A 15,279-nucleotide genomic window follows, 5' to 3' on the forward strand; every position below is an offset into this window, starting at 1 on the left:
GTGAGCAAGCAGGAAGCATCTGCCACACACAGACAGGGATTGCTGTAGGAGGAATGCACGCGGGGTTTTTATTCAGCTTTCACATTTCAGCTCTCTCAAGCACACCAAGGGGAAGAAGATTTCTGAGCCTGCTGCTCCCAGACAACCGATTCCCAAGCCCAGCTTTTTAGTAGGGGTTGTCTCGGACGTGCTCCATGATTTTCTTCAGCCCCAGCCAGGTCTCCTCTGCAGCTGGGATGATTTGGTTGGCTGGCAGGAGGAAACCGAAGCGCCCGGTGTCGCGCAGCTCGAAGGCGTAGGAGTATTTGATGCCAGAGTCGTAGCTCCAGTCAATGCTGCCCCCACTGGCTTGGTCTGGAAGAGGAAAGGAGAAGAGGCAGAGGGGTGAAAAGAAAATTTACTTGAGTTCTTCTGTCCTGTTTCTTGTATTTGTGAGGGACATGTTTTTCCCTGGGCTCTGCTGTGCAGCTGGCGGTGACCGCACAAAAGCGTCGCTGCCTCCAGCAGGGGAAGAGCTTGGAGTCACAGAATGGGGTTGGTTGGAAAAAAAAAACCTTGAAGATCATCAAGTCCAACCCTTCCCCCAGCACTGCCCAAGGCCACCACTACCCCATGGCCCTCAGCACCACATTTCCAGGGCTTTGAAACCTCTGCAGGGATTTGAAACCCCTCCAGGGATGATGGGGACTCCAGCCCTGCCCTGGGCAGCCTGGGCCAGGCCCTGACAACCCTTTCCAGGGAGAAATTCTTCCCCAGCTCCAACCTAAGCCTCCCCTGGAGCAACTTGAGGCCTTTTCCTCTTGTTTATTACTTGGGAGCAGAGCCCAACACCCCTGTCTCCAACCTCCTTTCAAGGTGTTGCAGAGAGACAGCCTCCTCTGCTCCAGGATCAACACTCCCAGGGCCCTCAGCTGCTCCTCACAACTTCTCCAGACCTTCTCCATCTTTTCCAGCTCCTTCTCCATCTTTTCCAGCCCCTTCTCCATCCCTATAGAACCTCCTCCTTGTTCTCCAGACCCTTTCTCCCTAACCCTAACCCTTTCCAGGGAGAAATTCTTCCCCAGCTCCAACCTAAACCTCCCCTGGCACCACTTGAGTTGTGCCAAAAGTTCCTCTTGGCCCATCCCTTGTTCCTTGGGAGCAGAGCCCGACCCCCCCTGGCTCCAACCTCCTCTCAGGGGGTTGCAGAGAGCCAGAAGGTCTCCCCTCAGCCTCCTCTGCTCCAGGATCAACACCCACAGGTCCTCAGCTGCTCCTCACAACTTCTCCTGACCCTTCTCCATCTTCTCCAGAACCTCCTCCTTCCTCTCCAGCTCCTTCTCCATCTTTTCCAGTCCCTTCTACATCTTCTATAGAACCTTCTCCTTATTCTCCAGACCTTCTCCTTACTCTCCAGACCTTCTCCTTGCTCTCCAGACATTCTCCTTGCTCTCCAGACCCTTTCCCAGCTCCATTGCCCTTCTCTGGACACAATCCAGTCCCTCAATCTCTTTCTTATCACGAGGGGCCCAGAACTGCCTCCAGAATCTGGAGTGCCCAGCATGGGGGAACAATCACTTTAAGACAGGGACACACCAAGATTGTTCCCCTGGGACAGCCCTGAAGAGCTCAGAGTAACAAAATACTCACAGATAGTAGTGCAGATGCTCCCCACTGTAAAGGTTGTGCCATGAAGGGATTTGATGGATCTGGCAGCAATTCTTCCCAAGGAATCCTGGAGAGGAAAAGATGAAGATCAGAGAGAAGCCACGTTTAATGAAACTAAACATTAAGGCTTTGCCAACCTAAACCATACCCAGGGGTAACTCTACAACCTTTCACAAAAATCTCTCATCTTTCACACCCCTCCTCAGTGAACTATCAATCAATTCCTTAATCAATCAATTTCTTAATCACTCCTACCTGTGACAGCACTCACAGCTTCCATGGTGTTTTGGGGAGGTGACACTGCAGGGGAAGTTAAATCCCAGCAGGTTCTGTATTGGTCATCCAGTTTTTTACCTCACCAACTCTTTTGTCAAGAGAAGGTATAAAAGATACCAGAAATTCCAAAAGCAGGCAGGGATTTTCCAGCAGTCAGTGGTCAGCTTTGTGCTCACCTTGACCACATAACCAGATGATCCTTGAGGTCCCTTCCAAACTGACATTCTATAAAGTTTGGGTGTAGAGGAAACAGAACCAGGCTCTTCTTGGAGGGAAAACAGGATGAGGGGCAACAAATAGCCATAAGGAGAATGGAATTAGGTAGCAGGTATTAAAAGAAAATCCCCATGGCAGTGAGGAAACTTTGGGAAGGGCTCAAAGAAGCTGTGGAATTTGTCTTTAGAAATATCAAAGCAAAACTCAGCTGTCCAAGGCCCTAAGCAGACAAATCCAACCTTGGAACTGGCCCTGACTTCAAGGCTGCTTCCAGCAGAGGGACCTTCAGAGGTCTTCTCCATTGGAGTTAAGATGGTGAGATCCATCATCAGCAAATCTGCAGATGACACTAAGCTGGGGGAAGTGTGGATCAGCTGGAAGGCAGGAGGGCTCTGCAGAGGGACCTGGACAGACTGGAGAGTTGGGCTGATCCCAAGGGGATGAGGTTCAACATTCCAAGTGCCGGGTCCTGCACTTTGGCCACAACAACCCCATGGGGAGCTCCAGGCTGGGCACAGAGTGGCAGAAAGGGAGCTGGGAGTCTGGATTGCCAGGAAGCTGAAGAGGAGGCAGCAGTGTGCCCAGGTGGCCAAGAAGGCCAATGGCATCCTGGGCTGGCTCAGGAACAGCGTGGCCAGCAGGTCCAGGGAAGGGATTCTGCCCCTGTGCTCAGCCCTGGGGAGGCCACAGCTTGAGTCCTGTGTCCAGTTCTGGGCCCCTCAGCTCAGGAAGGAGATTGAGGTGCTGGAGCAGGTCCAAAGGAGGCAACTGGGCTGGGGAAGGGATCCAGCACAGATCCTCTGAGGAGAGGCTGAGGGAGCTGGGGGTGTTGAGGCTGGAGAAGAGGAGGCTCAGGGGAGACCTCATCACTCTCTCCAACTCCCTGAAAGGAGGTTGGAGCCAGGGGGGGGTTGGGCTCTTTTCCCAGGCAGCTCTCAGCAAGACAAGAGGGCACAAGAGGTCTCAAGTTGTGCCAGGGGAGGTTTAGGTTGGACATTAGAAAGAATTTCTTTCTGGAGAGGGTGATCAGCCATTGGAATGGGCTGCCCAGGGAAGGGGTGGATTCTCCATCCCTGGAGATATTTCCAAAGAGCCTGGATGTGGCACTCAGTGCCATGGGCTGGGAACTGCAGTGGGAGTGGATCAAGGGTTGGACTTGATGAGCTCTGAGGTCCCTTCCAACCCAGCCCATTCTAGGATTCTAGGATTCTATCCAAAGCAGGAAGAAGGAGACGTGGAGGAACAAAGAGGGCTGAGAATGAGTGGGGAGGGCACACGTTTGCTTAGGACCAGGAATTTCTCTTTAAAGTTGTGGCACCATCTTGTTGGTCACTCTCACCAGAGTTTTAACCCTGCTATTTCACCTCAGTGCTCGAGCACAGAAACCCAGCTGGAGAGAACAGAGGAAGCTCAACCCAAGTCATTATGTCTCACCAGCTCAGCATAGTCTGCAGGTCTGGTGCATTTGTAGCCATAGGGATACATCAGGAGCTGAGAGTAACTGTGGAGGGTGAGGAAGGCCTTGAAGTTTCCGTGCTGCTTAATGAAGTCAACAACAGATTTAACTTCCACCTCGGAGTTGGCACTGGGCCCACGGTAAGAGTCAGAGCAGGGGTTGCTGCTGGCTCCAGGACCTGTTGGAGCAAAGAGAGAACAAAGGCAAACCTGGATGAGCTGCTCTTCATGAAGGGTCAACGTGGCCCAAGACAAAGCCAGGCTTTCCAAAGAGCAGATCTTCAAACACAGGCAAGGCCATGGAACCACAGAATGTTTGGGGTGGGAAGGGAGCTCTGGAGATGCCCCAGTGCAACCCCCCTGCCCCAGCAGGATCCCCCAGGGAACACATCCTGTTGGACTGGGGCATCTCCAGAGCTCCCTTCCAGCCCTTCACATTTTTTGCTTCCATGAAATCCCCATCCCTGGAGGTAGCAAAAAACCAAGTGGCACTTTGGGACATGGTTTAGTGGTGGGGTTGGGTTGGGAGTTGATGACCTTAAGAGGTCTTTCCCAGCCTTAATGATTCTGTGTCAACCCCTGTGGTTTGTAGCTCCTCTCATGGGGATTTTTATGGTCACCACCACGTTTTACACCATGAGGACATCACTGGGAGCCTGCAGGCTGTGGGGCAGCAAAATCCCAGATCCCAACCCAGACCTTCAGCACTAAATGTCTTCAGGTCCTTCAGTTCCTGCTGAATGGGCTGTTCCAACCATCTGGGGAACCATTTGGGGCTCCCTCAGCCTCACCCTCAACAAGTTTCTCCTGCTCATGCTGAGCTGGAACTTCCTCTCTTCTCCCTTCAACCCATTCTTCCTTGGCCTCTCCCTGGCCACCCCCAAAAAGAGATTGGCCCCTTCCTCTTGCCCCCCACCCCTCAGCTCTTGATGGACATTCAGCAGATCCCCTCTCAGCCTTCTCTTCTCCAGCCTCAACAGCCCCAGGCCTCTCACTCTTTCTTCCCAGCACAGATGCTCAAGTCCCTTCCTCACCCTCCCAGCTCTCCCTTGGCCTCTCTCCAGTAGATCCCAGTCTCTCCTCAACTGGGGAGCCCCAAACTGGAGCCAGGATTCCAGCTCTGGTCTCCCCAGGGCAGAGCAGAGCAGAGCAGAGGAGGAGGAGGAGGAGGAGAACCTCCATGGATCTGCTGGACACACTGAAGGGATGCTGGAGTAGAGTGGTAGTAAATGCTCAAACAGCAGCAACAGAGCATCAACACTCCAGGGACATCCTTGTAGATGCCAGGGATTACTTCCTCCATCTGATGCTCACCAGCAATTAATCAAAACCAAATTATCTTTACAGATAGAGCTACCACCCTGTTTGACCATTTATTTCTGAATCTTCTATTAAAGCAGTTGCTGGTCCTGTGTACCAGGATTCAGAACCAAGAAAGTGAACTTTCTTCTTAGTGACAGCCAGAACCCAAAAAAAAAAAACCCAAACCAAAAGCAAAAACCAAGCCAATTTTTATTCCTACCTCCAAAGCCTGCATCCCAGTTCCTGTTTGGATCAACTCCAACACAGACACTGCCTGGAATCTTGGAGCGGGTTTTCCTCCACATGCGATTCTAAGACAAACACAAAGGTTTTGGGGCTCTGAAAAGGAGCAAATCTTGGTCCTTGCCTTCAAACTTCTCCCCAGAAACCCTTGCCTTAATCCAGGAATTCCTTAGAATTAATTCTGTAGAATTTCCTGAGAAAAATTTCCTTAGAAAAATTCTAAGGAAGCCACCCTAGGCCTGAGACTTTGATTACTTGAGCTGAGCTGAGCCAAGATGACCCAATGGCCCCAAAATTAAAGGTTTGATGAACTTACAAAGGGTGAAGATGGGTGGGCAAGTAATTAGTATCATTGGCTGCCTGAATCTTTTGTCACTGCTTCTTCCAAGCATGAAGAAATGAACTTCCAGAACCTCCTTCCCTATTTCTTGTTGGCTTGGAAGAGTGTGACAGCTTTCTTAATCAGCTTAGCCACCCAGCCCCCTACTCACTGTGGTGTGAGTGTACACATATCCATCAGGATTTGTCACTGGCAGCAGGAAAATGTCCATTTTGTTCAGCAGGGAGGTGATGGATGGATCAGTCCCATAGTCAGAGGCAATCTAAGCAGAGAAAACACAGCACAGGGTGATTATCAGCATATTTCTTTCCCCCTGTGCTGGCTTGCAGGGCAAGAAAATAAGAAATATTTATTATCTGTTGGCTGTGACTGTCCCTTGTTAGACCTGAAGCTTGGAGAGAGCAATTTTTTTTTTTTTTACTATTTTATTCTGAAATAAACATAAGAGGGCACCAGAATTCTCTCCTCCCTGTCCTAGAGAATAAGCCAAAGCTGGCACTAAAATTGAGAGGGATCAGCCAGGTTGGGAACACACAACTGTGCTGCACTCCTCTGGTGGCAGAGTTATCCTCAGCAGATTTTAAAAGCTCATTTACCTAGAGCTGGGATTATTTTTTTTTCCATGGAGAGAAGCCAGCAGCAGAGTTTCTGTGTCCAGAGTGAAGCAGCAAGCTAAGCTTCAGAAAGTCCTTATTTATTTGTATAACCCTCAGCAATTTCACCTGAGCTACTACAATTTATCTACCTAAATTTCTCCCACTTAAACTGCTCTAAAAATACACAGCACTTTCCAATTCTTTACCTAGGCAGGGGCCACATTATCTCCAGTGCCAGCTGTGTTTGAGCAAGAGAGAAGGAGAATTAGCAGAGCTGGCTAAACACACACAGGTGTGAGCTGCTTTTCACTCATCAGAGGCATTCCCAAAAACCAAAGAAAAGCCCATCCCTGTTCCAGTGACCTTTTTAGCTATCCAGATGGCACTTGCTTGGGTGACCCACTCTCGGGAGTGGATCCCAGCATCGAGCCAGATGGCAGGACGGTTCCTTCCTCCAGTGCTGAACTGCCAAACAAAACAGAAAGTTGTAAAACTCTGACCAACACCTTTTAATCCAGAACATCCTGTACAGAGGGGGATGGTTTGGAGTGAATTGGGCTGTCTCTGTAATGCTTAAGTCCAATAGTACCTGGGTGCATGTTCTGGGATAGCTTTTTCACCTGAGATGGGAGTGGCAGGAGAAGGGGTGAGGGTTTTACACTGAAAAGGGGGAGATTTAAGTTAGATATTAGGAAAAAAATCTTCACAATGAGGGTAGTAAGATACTGGAATAGGCTGCCTAGGGAGGGTGTTGATTATCCCTCCCTGGAAGTGTCTCAGGTCAGGTTGGATGGGGCTTGGAGCACCCTGGGCTGGTGGGAGGTGTCCCTGCCCATGCAGGGGGTTGGGACTGGATGAGCTTTGAGGTCCCTTCCAACCCAAACCATTCCAGGATTCTATGAAAATATGGTTTTGGGGTCTATCTCCAAGTGAGATATAAAAGCCCCAAGTGCTGTTCCAGGGAGTGTTTCAGAGCTGCACAACCCAGGGGCATTTGGATCTCCTTGCATCCAGTGTCCATCAGGATGCCCAAAGATGGGAGAACTTCAGTCCTTCCATCAGCTGATTTAACTGAGCCACTTGGGGGGTTCTGACCCTGCAGAAGGGGACAGGGCTGAAAGGACCCAGATGACAGAAAAGTGACCCAAGCACAGCCCTGACACAGATTATCCTGGGGATAAATTTCCCAGGATTGCTGTGGCTGCCCCATCCCTGCAGTGTCTCAGGTCAGGTTGGATGGGGCTTGGAGCCCCCTGGGCTGGTGGGAGGTGTCCCTGGTCATGCAGGGGTTGGGACTGGGTGATCCTAAAGGTCCCTTCCAACCCTATGATTCTATGATTTAGGAAGCAGAAAACAGTCCATAGTCTGGTGAGGAGGATGAGGTCTGAATCCTTCCCAGCTGAAACAGAAGCAAATTTGAGTCCTCTGCTCCCAAACAAAAGGCACTGGGCTGTAAAAGGGGTGAATCATGGTAATCCTTGTGCCAGGTTCTGCAGAAAGTCTCAGCAGGACACAAGCAGCTGGAAAACAAGGACCAAAAGGTCTGGTACCCCCAAGCCTCCTTAGCAAACTCCCCACCATTTTGCTCAGGTGGCAAAGCAGAAAGAAACTGTGCAACCAGAACCTATGAAACCATTTCCATGCCCTGCAGAAGAGGAGGCAACACTGAACCACCTGAGTGTGGAATCATCAAATGTCAGGGGTGGGAAGTCCAATAGTACCTGGGTGCATGTTCTGGGATAGCTTTTTCACCTGAGAGGGGAGTGGCAGGACAAAGGGTGAGGGTTTTACACTGAAAAGGGGGAGATTTAAGTTAGATATTAGGAAAAAAATCTTCACAATGAGGGTAGTAAGATACTGGAACAGGTTGCCTAGGGAGGGTGTGATTATCCCTCCCTGGCAGTGTCTCAGGTCAGGTTGGATGGGGCTTGGAGCCCCCTGGGCTGGTGGGAGGTGTCCCTGCCCATGCAGGGGTTGGGACTGGATGAGCTTTAAGGTCCTTTCCAACCCAACCCACTCCATGATTCTGTGATATATGTCATACCTGGAGTACATACAAAGGTCTTTTTTCATAGGATTGCCCAATCTGGAGCTTCTGGATAATGTCACTGTACTCAGATGCAAGATGATCCAGTTCTGCATAAATCTGAAAGAAAAGTTGTGATGACATTTACATTTTATCCACAGTACTGCCCAGAGCATCTCTAGGATGTGATGACATTTACATTTCCATCCTTTTTGTCTTCATTATTATGGCCTCTCCAAAGTTCCATCTCACCTTACAGTGGTACAGTCAGTGCTGTTCCTAACAACACAAAGTATTTTTCAACCTGAGGCCAGTCAGACATTGGAATGGTCTCCCAGGGTGGATTCCCCCACTTTGGGAAGTTTGAAGTCTCAGCTCAGTGGGTGCTGGGACATCTCAGCTCAACAATAACATGAGGAGGGTTGGAGCAGCTGATCCTGGAGGTCCCTTCCCCCCTGACATTGTGTGATTCTATGATTCTGTGAAAGCAGAAGGAAGCACTGCTACATCATCAAGATCTACTTAGTGAGGAATAAGTTCAAAACCCTCTTTTAACTACACCTGGCAGCAAAAAATACCTCACCCTCTGCTTTGTTTGATGGTTACTGCTTTCTGTATTTCCCTATTTCAAGATTCCTTTGTTTCTCCATCACTTTTGAGGGCCAGAAGGAAGGGTTATGACAGAACTCTGCAGCATTTTCTGAAAAGCCACATCCCACATTTGTCTGTTTCAACGTCAGGGAAAGAGCTGACTCCTTGTGTTGACCAGAAAATGAGTCAACTTAGAAACAAAACAACATGCAAAAAAAAGCCAGAGAAGCATTTTAGAGCTTAATATAGGATGTCTGGTTGAAGACAGGATGAAAAAAAGACCAGAAAAAAACCCTGAGTTACTCACATCATCTAAAGAGTGGTAATTCCCAAAGTCAAAGCCGGTGCTGCTGCGCTCCCTTTGCCGACTCTCCACCATATCTTGTTTTTCTTTATCCAGAACATCCTAAAAGAAGGCAGAGAAGCACTGAGAGAAAGCCTGGTGAATCTGCAAACTTCTGACCAGGTTTTTATCTCAAATAACACCACGAGGCTGCTGGGTTCCAGACCCACATCTGTGAAGTGAGTGAGAACATCGGAGGTGAGGTGATCAGCATCAAGTTTGGAACACTGAACACAAACTGCACTGAGAACACATCCAGGGGGTTTGGAAAAGCAGGATCCCCCAGGGCAGCCCACACAGGAACACATCCAGGGGGGTTTGGAAAGGCTCCAGAGAAGGAGACTCCACAACCTCTCTGGGCAGCCTGGGCCAGGGCTCCCTCAGCCTCACCCTCAACAAGTTTCTCCTGCTCATGCTGAGCTGGAACTTCCTCTCTTCTCCCTTCAACCCATTCTTCCTTGGCCTCTCCCTGGCCACCCCCAAAAAGAGATTGGCCCCTTCCTCTTGCCCCCCACCCCTCAGCTCTTGATGGACATTCAGCAGATCCCCTCTCAGCCTTCTCTTCTCCAGCCTCAACAGCCCCAGGCCTCTCACTCTTTCTTCCCAGCACAGATGCTCAAGTCCCTTCCTCACCCTCCCACCTCTCCCTTGGCCTCTCTCCAGTAGATCCCAGTCTCTCCTCAACTGGGGAGCCCCAAACTGGAGCCAGGATTCCAGCTCTGGTCTCCCCAGGGCAGAGGAGGAGGAGGAGGAGGAGAACCTCCCTGGATCTGCTGGACACACTTTTCCTGATGCCCCCAGGACACCATTGGCCCTCTTGGCCCCAAGGGCACATTGCTGACCCCTGGAGAATTCCCTGTCCCCCAGGACTCCAAGGGCTTTCTCCATGGAGCTGCTTCCCAGCAGGACACCCCCAGCTCTGTACTGGGGGTTGGGGTTATTCCTCCCCAGATGCAGAACTCTACACTTGGGTCTTCAGGAGGTTCCCCAGGCTCTCCAGCCTGTCCAGATCCATGTTCTCCCTTCAACCCATTCTTCCTCATCCTCTCCCTGGGCACCCCCAAAAAGAGATTGGCCCCTTCCTCTTGCCCCCCACCCCTCAGCTCTTGATGGACATTCAGCAGATCCCCTCTCAGCCTTCTCTTCTCCAGCCTCAACAGCCCCAGGCCTCTCACTCTTTCTTCCCAGCACAGATGCTCAAGTCCCTTCCTCACCCTCCCAGCTCTCCCTTGGATGAAGAAGCATGAAGTTTGAAACACTGAACACAAACAGCACTGAAAAGCTTGGGGGGAGGTGGTGGAAAAAAGCAGCAGTGTTTCTGCTGAGTTAATGCTGCTTTAGGAGCCTTTTGGGGATCCCTGAACATGGAGAAATGTTGGCTAAGTGCCCAAGGGGGTGGCTTTTCTCTCACCTGGTAGTTTTTTCAGATTATCCTCCAGAGCTGCTCCTAACACAGTTTACTTAAGCACTGTGGTTCCCAAATGTCTGATATCAAAAGACCATATTAAATTCCTCTGGAATTTCCTTGGGGGTGCTGAGAAGAGCCCCCAAAAGCCTAAAAAAAGCCCCCAAAAGCCTTAGAGCCCCCTAAAAGTCACCATTCAATATGGTTTTGCACAGCATCTACAGAGTGGCTTCCAGTTTTTCCCAGTGATCCACAGATGGTCTTGGAGAACTTAATCCATAGTCTACAAAAATAAGGGGAGGTTTTCCTGGTGCAGAAGAGTCCAGGAGACAATGAACAAAGCCAGATTGTGAATCCCTAGGAGTTTAAATCCTGTTTCCAGAGGATTTGAAGGCTAAATCCCTGCTAATGGCATTGCCTACCTGCAGGTCTTCAATGAGGATGGAGTATTCAATCCCATAGGATTCCAGGAAGGATTTGACTGCTTGGAGATTGCTAGCAGGGACTCTGACATCCACAGGGAGAAAAGTGCTGGAAGGGTTGATCCAGAAATCAAGCTGAGAAGAGAAAAGGGATTTGGTTTGGGGAAAGCTTTCTGCAAAAAAAGCTTCAGAAATGGCTGTTTTCTCCCAAAGTGAACAATTCCTGATGTGTTGTGCCCCATCAAGCTCATCCTTTAGCTTGGCCTCACCATATCCTCATATCAGTTAATGTGAAAAAATCACCCAAAAAAAACCAAACAAAGGTATTCAGGAGGGTGAAGTCAGTATTTTCACTGACTACAGAGCTGCAGCCATGTAAGAGGAAATTCTGGTCTTCTGTGATCATTATTTTACTATTCTCCTTTTTACCAGAAACAGTTTCAAAGAATAGCTCCACAATACAGTATTTGGGATTATGAAACTCATTGCTTTTATTTCTCCTTTGGTAAAGCTTTTCTAAATTTTCATTTCCATATTATTCAAATTGATCATTTTGAAGGAAAAAAACCTCACCTGGGGCAGTAAGAACAGGAATAACCTGAAATTTTATAGTGTGTTTCCTGGCTTCAATACAATGTAGACTCTAATAAATTCCTCCCACAGCTCTGGGAGACAAGTACCAGAAAATTAGTGTCTCCCCTTTAAAGATGAGACTTTTGATACTAAGATTAAGGACAGATCTGTTTAAATATGGTTGTAAAAGCAGTCAGAAAAAATAAGAATGCAGACACTCCTTATTGGCACTGGTACTACAACTTGCAGCTCAAACACCCAAGTATTGAGATAGCAAATCTATTTATGAGCCTTCCACATGCAAAGTTCTACCAAGGTAAATCCAACCCAGAAATGTCCAAAAGTTCTCTCTGTGGCATTTTATACCTGAAGGTGCTCCTGGGATTCCAAAAACTGCAACTTCTGAACCTCATCATCATCTCTGGTCTTGATCCGAAGAACCTGGTGCCTGAAAAAATCAGAAGAAATCAGTGGGTGTTGTGAAACAGCCTAAAAAATGAGGTTTGAACAAGCTGGTGGTGAAGATCATGAATTTGGTGGGTGCTACCAACCCACAGGGACTTCTTCCTGGAATGTCAGGTTGGAAGGGACCTCAAGGACCATCTGGTCCAACCTTCCTTTAATTTAATTGACTTGGTGTCAGCCAGGAGTTCAACCAACAACCTGCAGAGCCAGGACCACCAGAGGGGCTCTAGATCCATAACTATTAAATGGCAATTTTTAAGAGCTCATCATAACCAAGATATCAAGTGGAGGAGTTTTTGCTGGCTCACAAGGCTCAGCCTTCAACCCATTCTTTAGTCATATATATATATATATTTATTTATATATATATTTATTTGTATATATATATAAATATATGCATATATTTATATATATTGTATATATTTATATATATTGTATATATTTATATATATTGTATATATTTATATATATTATATATGTAATATATATATTATATATAATATATATTATATATAACTAATATAATATTAGTTATATTTTGTCAACAACTTGCAGAAAACACCATTCTGGTTGAATCTGCCAACCATCAAATGCTTGGGGGGTTTTATCTGAGAAATCAAACCATTAAAAATGGGAGTTGTCTCACCTTTCTACAATTTAGTAAAGAATTTGACAAACTTCCTTGTGTTGTGGGAAGCTGATACCATCAGGGGGTGGCTTGCACCCTCCCAGTTGAATGAATCACTGTCACTCACTCCACTGGTTGTGGAGGTCACCTCAGAGCTGAACCCAGACTCTGAATTGCACAAGGCAGGGATGACAATGTGCAGCCTCTTGAGTGTGGCATTTAGATCACTAAAAACATAGTTTTGGTGCAAAAAAAAGAGTGTTTCAGGCTGACTGGTAAAATAGGTACAAGGAAATGGTACCACGAGGAGAAGCTGATGAACCCTGGTTTGTTCAGGCTGATTCATTGTGGCCTAGAACTGTTTGGAGGGGAGTTACAAAAAAAAAAAAAATAAAATTACAAACTCTTTTTGTTTGGGGTAGATGGTGGGAAAAGGGGGAAACAGCTCCATGCCCTGCTCAGAGCAGGGGGGTGGACTTAAGATTTCTGCAGCTCCATTCCAAGCAATGTGTTCAGGAAATGACAAAAGGATCACTGAAAAAGGGAATGCAACACCTGGGGGACAGAAGAATGTGTTTTCAGAACCAGAGGGGATTCCCAGGGCCACTCAAGGTCAAAGGAGGGGATTGTCCCCCTCTGCTGGGCTCTGGGGAGCCCCCCCTGGGGTAAAGCTGTGTCCAGCTCTGGGGTCCCCAGCAGCAGAAGGACACGGAGCTGTTGGAGCCAGTGCAGAGGAGGCCCTGGAGCTGCTGGGAGGGCTGGAGCAGCTCTGCTCTGGAGCCAGGCTGAGAGAGTTGGGGGTGTTGAGGCTGGAGAAGAGAAGGAAGACCTCATTGTGGCCTTCCAGTATCTTAAAGGGAAGAAGTGAGGGACTCTTTAGGATCTTTAGGATCACAGGGAGTGATAGGAGCAGGGGGAATGGATTCAAACTAGAGGAGGGGAGATTCAGGTTAGATGTTAGGAAAAAATTCTTCACCATTAGGGTTGTGAGAGACTGGAACAGGTTGGCCAGGGAGGTGGTTGAAGCCCCATCCCTGGAAGATTTAGGTCAGGTTGGAAGGGGCTCTGAGCAACCTGGGCTGGTGGGAGGTGTCCCTGCCCGTGGCAGGGGGGTTGGAATTGGATGAGCTTTAAGGTCCCTTCCAACCCTGGAAATTCTATAAAGTTGTGCAGAGACCTTAGAGCACCTTCCAGTGCCTGAAGGGGCTCCAGGAAAGCTGGGGAGGGACTTGGGACAAGGGCCTGGAGGGATGGGATGAGGGGGAAGGGCTTCCAGCTGCAAGAGGGGAGATTTAAGTTAGACCTTAAGAAAAAATTCTTCAGTCTGCAGGTGGTGAGCCCCTGGTTGCCCAGAAAAATTGTGGCTGCCCCATCCCTGGAAGCTGTGGATTCCATAATCTTGGGTGCAAATGGCATTTGGTGGTTAAAACACTTGGTGGCCAAAACCAAATCAGCACTGAAGGCACTTACACCACAGGAATGACTTATTATTATTGGAGTTGCCATCACCACAAGGTTTATTTCTGGACTGGGTTCTTCTGTGAAGAGATGAGGCTCATCAACCACAGCTACAGGGCACAACTGAGGAAGGAATTCACCAGAATCCACTCTAGGTTATGCCAGAGCCCAGATTAAATGATCCAAATGATCATGTAATCATCTATTATTCAAATGGGCTTCACAAATCCTAGGGGGCTAGTAAATTATGTACAGTCTTCTTAGCCTTTACATCTTAATGTGCAGATTTACTCACTAGGATTTAGTGCTTTGCCTACTACATCTCAGGAAGTATCTATAATGTTTATCATCTTCCTCTACTGTGGTTCTTCCACAGAAAGACTGTGAGGAAATATACCAGGAGGTCAATTTTTCAATGTACCATAACCAGAATTGTTGGAAATAAGGATTCAAATTGTGTTGAAAGGCCCTGAAGAGGATTAAGCACTTGAAGAAAAACAAGAAGCTTCAAAACTTAAAGGGAAGTTGGTGAACTTTCTGATCTGAGACCAGGTTCTGGTCTTTCACCTCTGCTTTGTGCCAGATCAGATGTGTCAAGCTAAATGCCTGAGCTTTGCAGAGAAGATTCAGCTTCAGATCAAGGCTCCAGATTGCTCCTAGGTTCAGCTGAAGCAAAACCAAAGCCTTGGGTGAAGATAAATTTAGGAGCTCAACTCTGCAACTAGACCCTTCTCCTTGGGAAACTTAAACCCAAAGTAGAGAGTGGTTCCTTCAAACCCTGGAGCACCAAAGCCACAAGCAAGGTCAGTCATAAAGAGCAAAGAACGTGCCTCAAGCAGATTTTCCAAAGTTAAGGTTTTGAAAAGCAACAATTGGAAAATACAGGGAGAAAAAAAAAAAAAAAAGCCTTCTAGAAAAGCATAACTCACCCAACAAAAGTTTCCAGGCACAAGGAAACCCCGAGGAGGGCACTGAAGATCAAACCCAGCTTCATGTTTGCTGCGGAGTTCAGCTCAGCCCTAGCAGGGGTGAATTTATACAGGACTTGGTAAGAAATCCTTTCTCAGATAAAACATATCTGTGTTCCATGTGACTCTCTTCTCACATTTATCACAGCTTTCAAGGCAAGCAGCAGATAGGAGGAGGATTTCACCTCCAACACAACATTTTCCGCTGACACGTGCAAACCTCAAAGGGAGGAGCTGTTTGCAAAGCTTCCCAAAAAGCTCCTCACTGTCCTTCCACACATTTTTTTTTTTTTGGCAAAGAAAAAAAAGAAGTCAAACTGAATAA

At 48.0% G+C, this 15,279-nt stretch overlaps 1 protein-coding gene across 1 annotated transcript; it reads right to left on the reverse strand.

Annotated features, from left to right (window-relative positions):
- Positions 1 to 39: 39 nt before the first annotated feature.
- Positions 40 to 15,005, reverse strand: LOC139791688 (carboxypeptidase A2-like). The gene is made up of 11 exons (XM_071734241.1): positions 14,916 to 15,005; positions 11,802 to 11,883; positions 10,863 to 10,997; positions 9,000 to 9,098; positions 8,120 to 8,221; positions 6,439 to 6,540; positions 5,631 to 5,741; positions 5,117 to 5,207; positions 3,574 to 3,773; positions 1,630 to 1,714; positions 40 to 354 (listed from the first exon to the last, which is right to left on the reverse strand). The coding sequence occupies exons 1-11, from the start codon at positions 14,978 to 14,980 to the stop codon at positions 167 to 169; spliced, it is 1,260 nt and encodes a 419-aa protein (XP_071590342.1). The 5' UTR covers positions 14,981 to 15,005; the 3' UTR covers positions 40 to 166.
- Between the last annotated feature and the right edge of the window lie 274 nt (positions 15,006 to 15,279).

This window comes from Heliangelus exortis, chromosome 1, assembly GCF_036169615.1.
Source record: "Heliangelus exortis chromosome 1, bHelExo1.hap1, whole genome shotgun sequence".
Lineage (NCBI taxonomy): Eukaryota > Metazoa > Chordata > Aves > Apodiformes > Trochilidae > Heliangelus > Heliangelus exortis.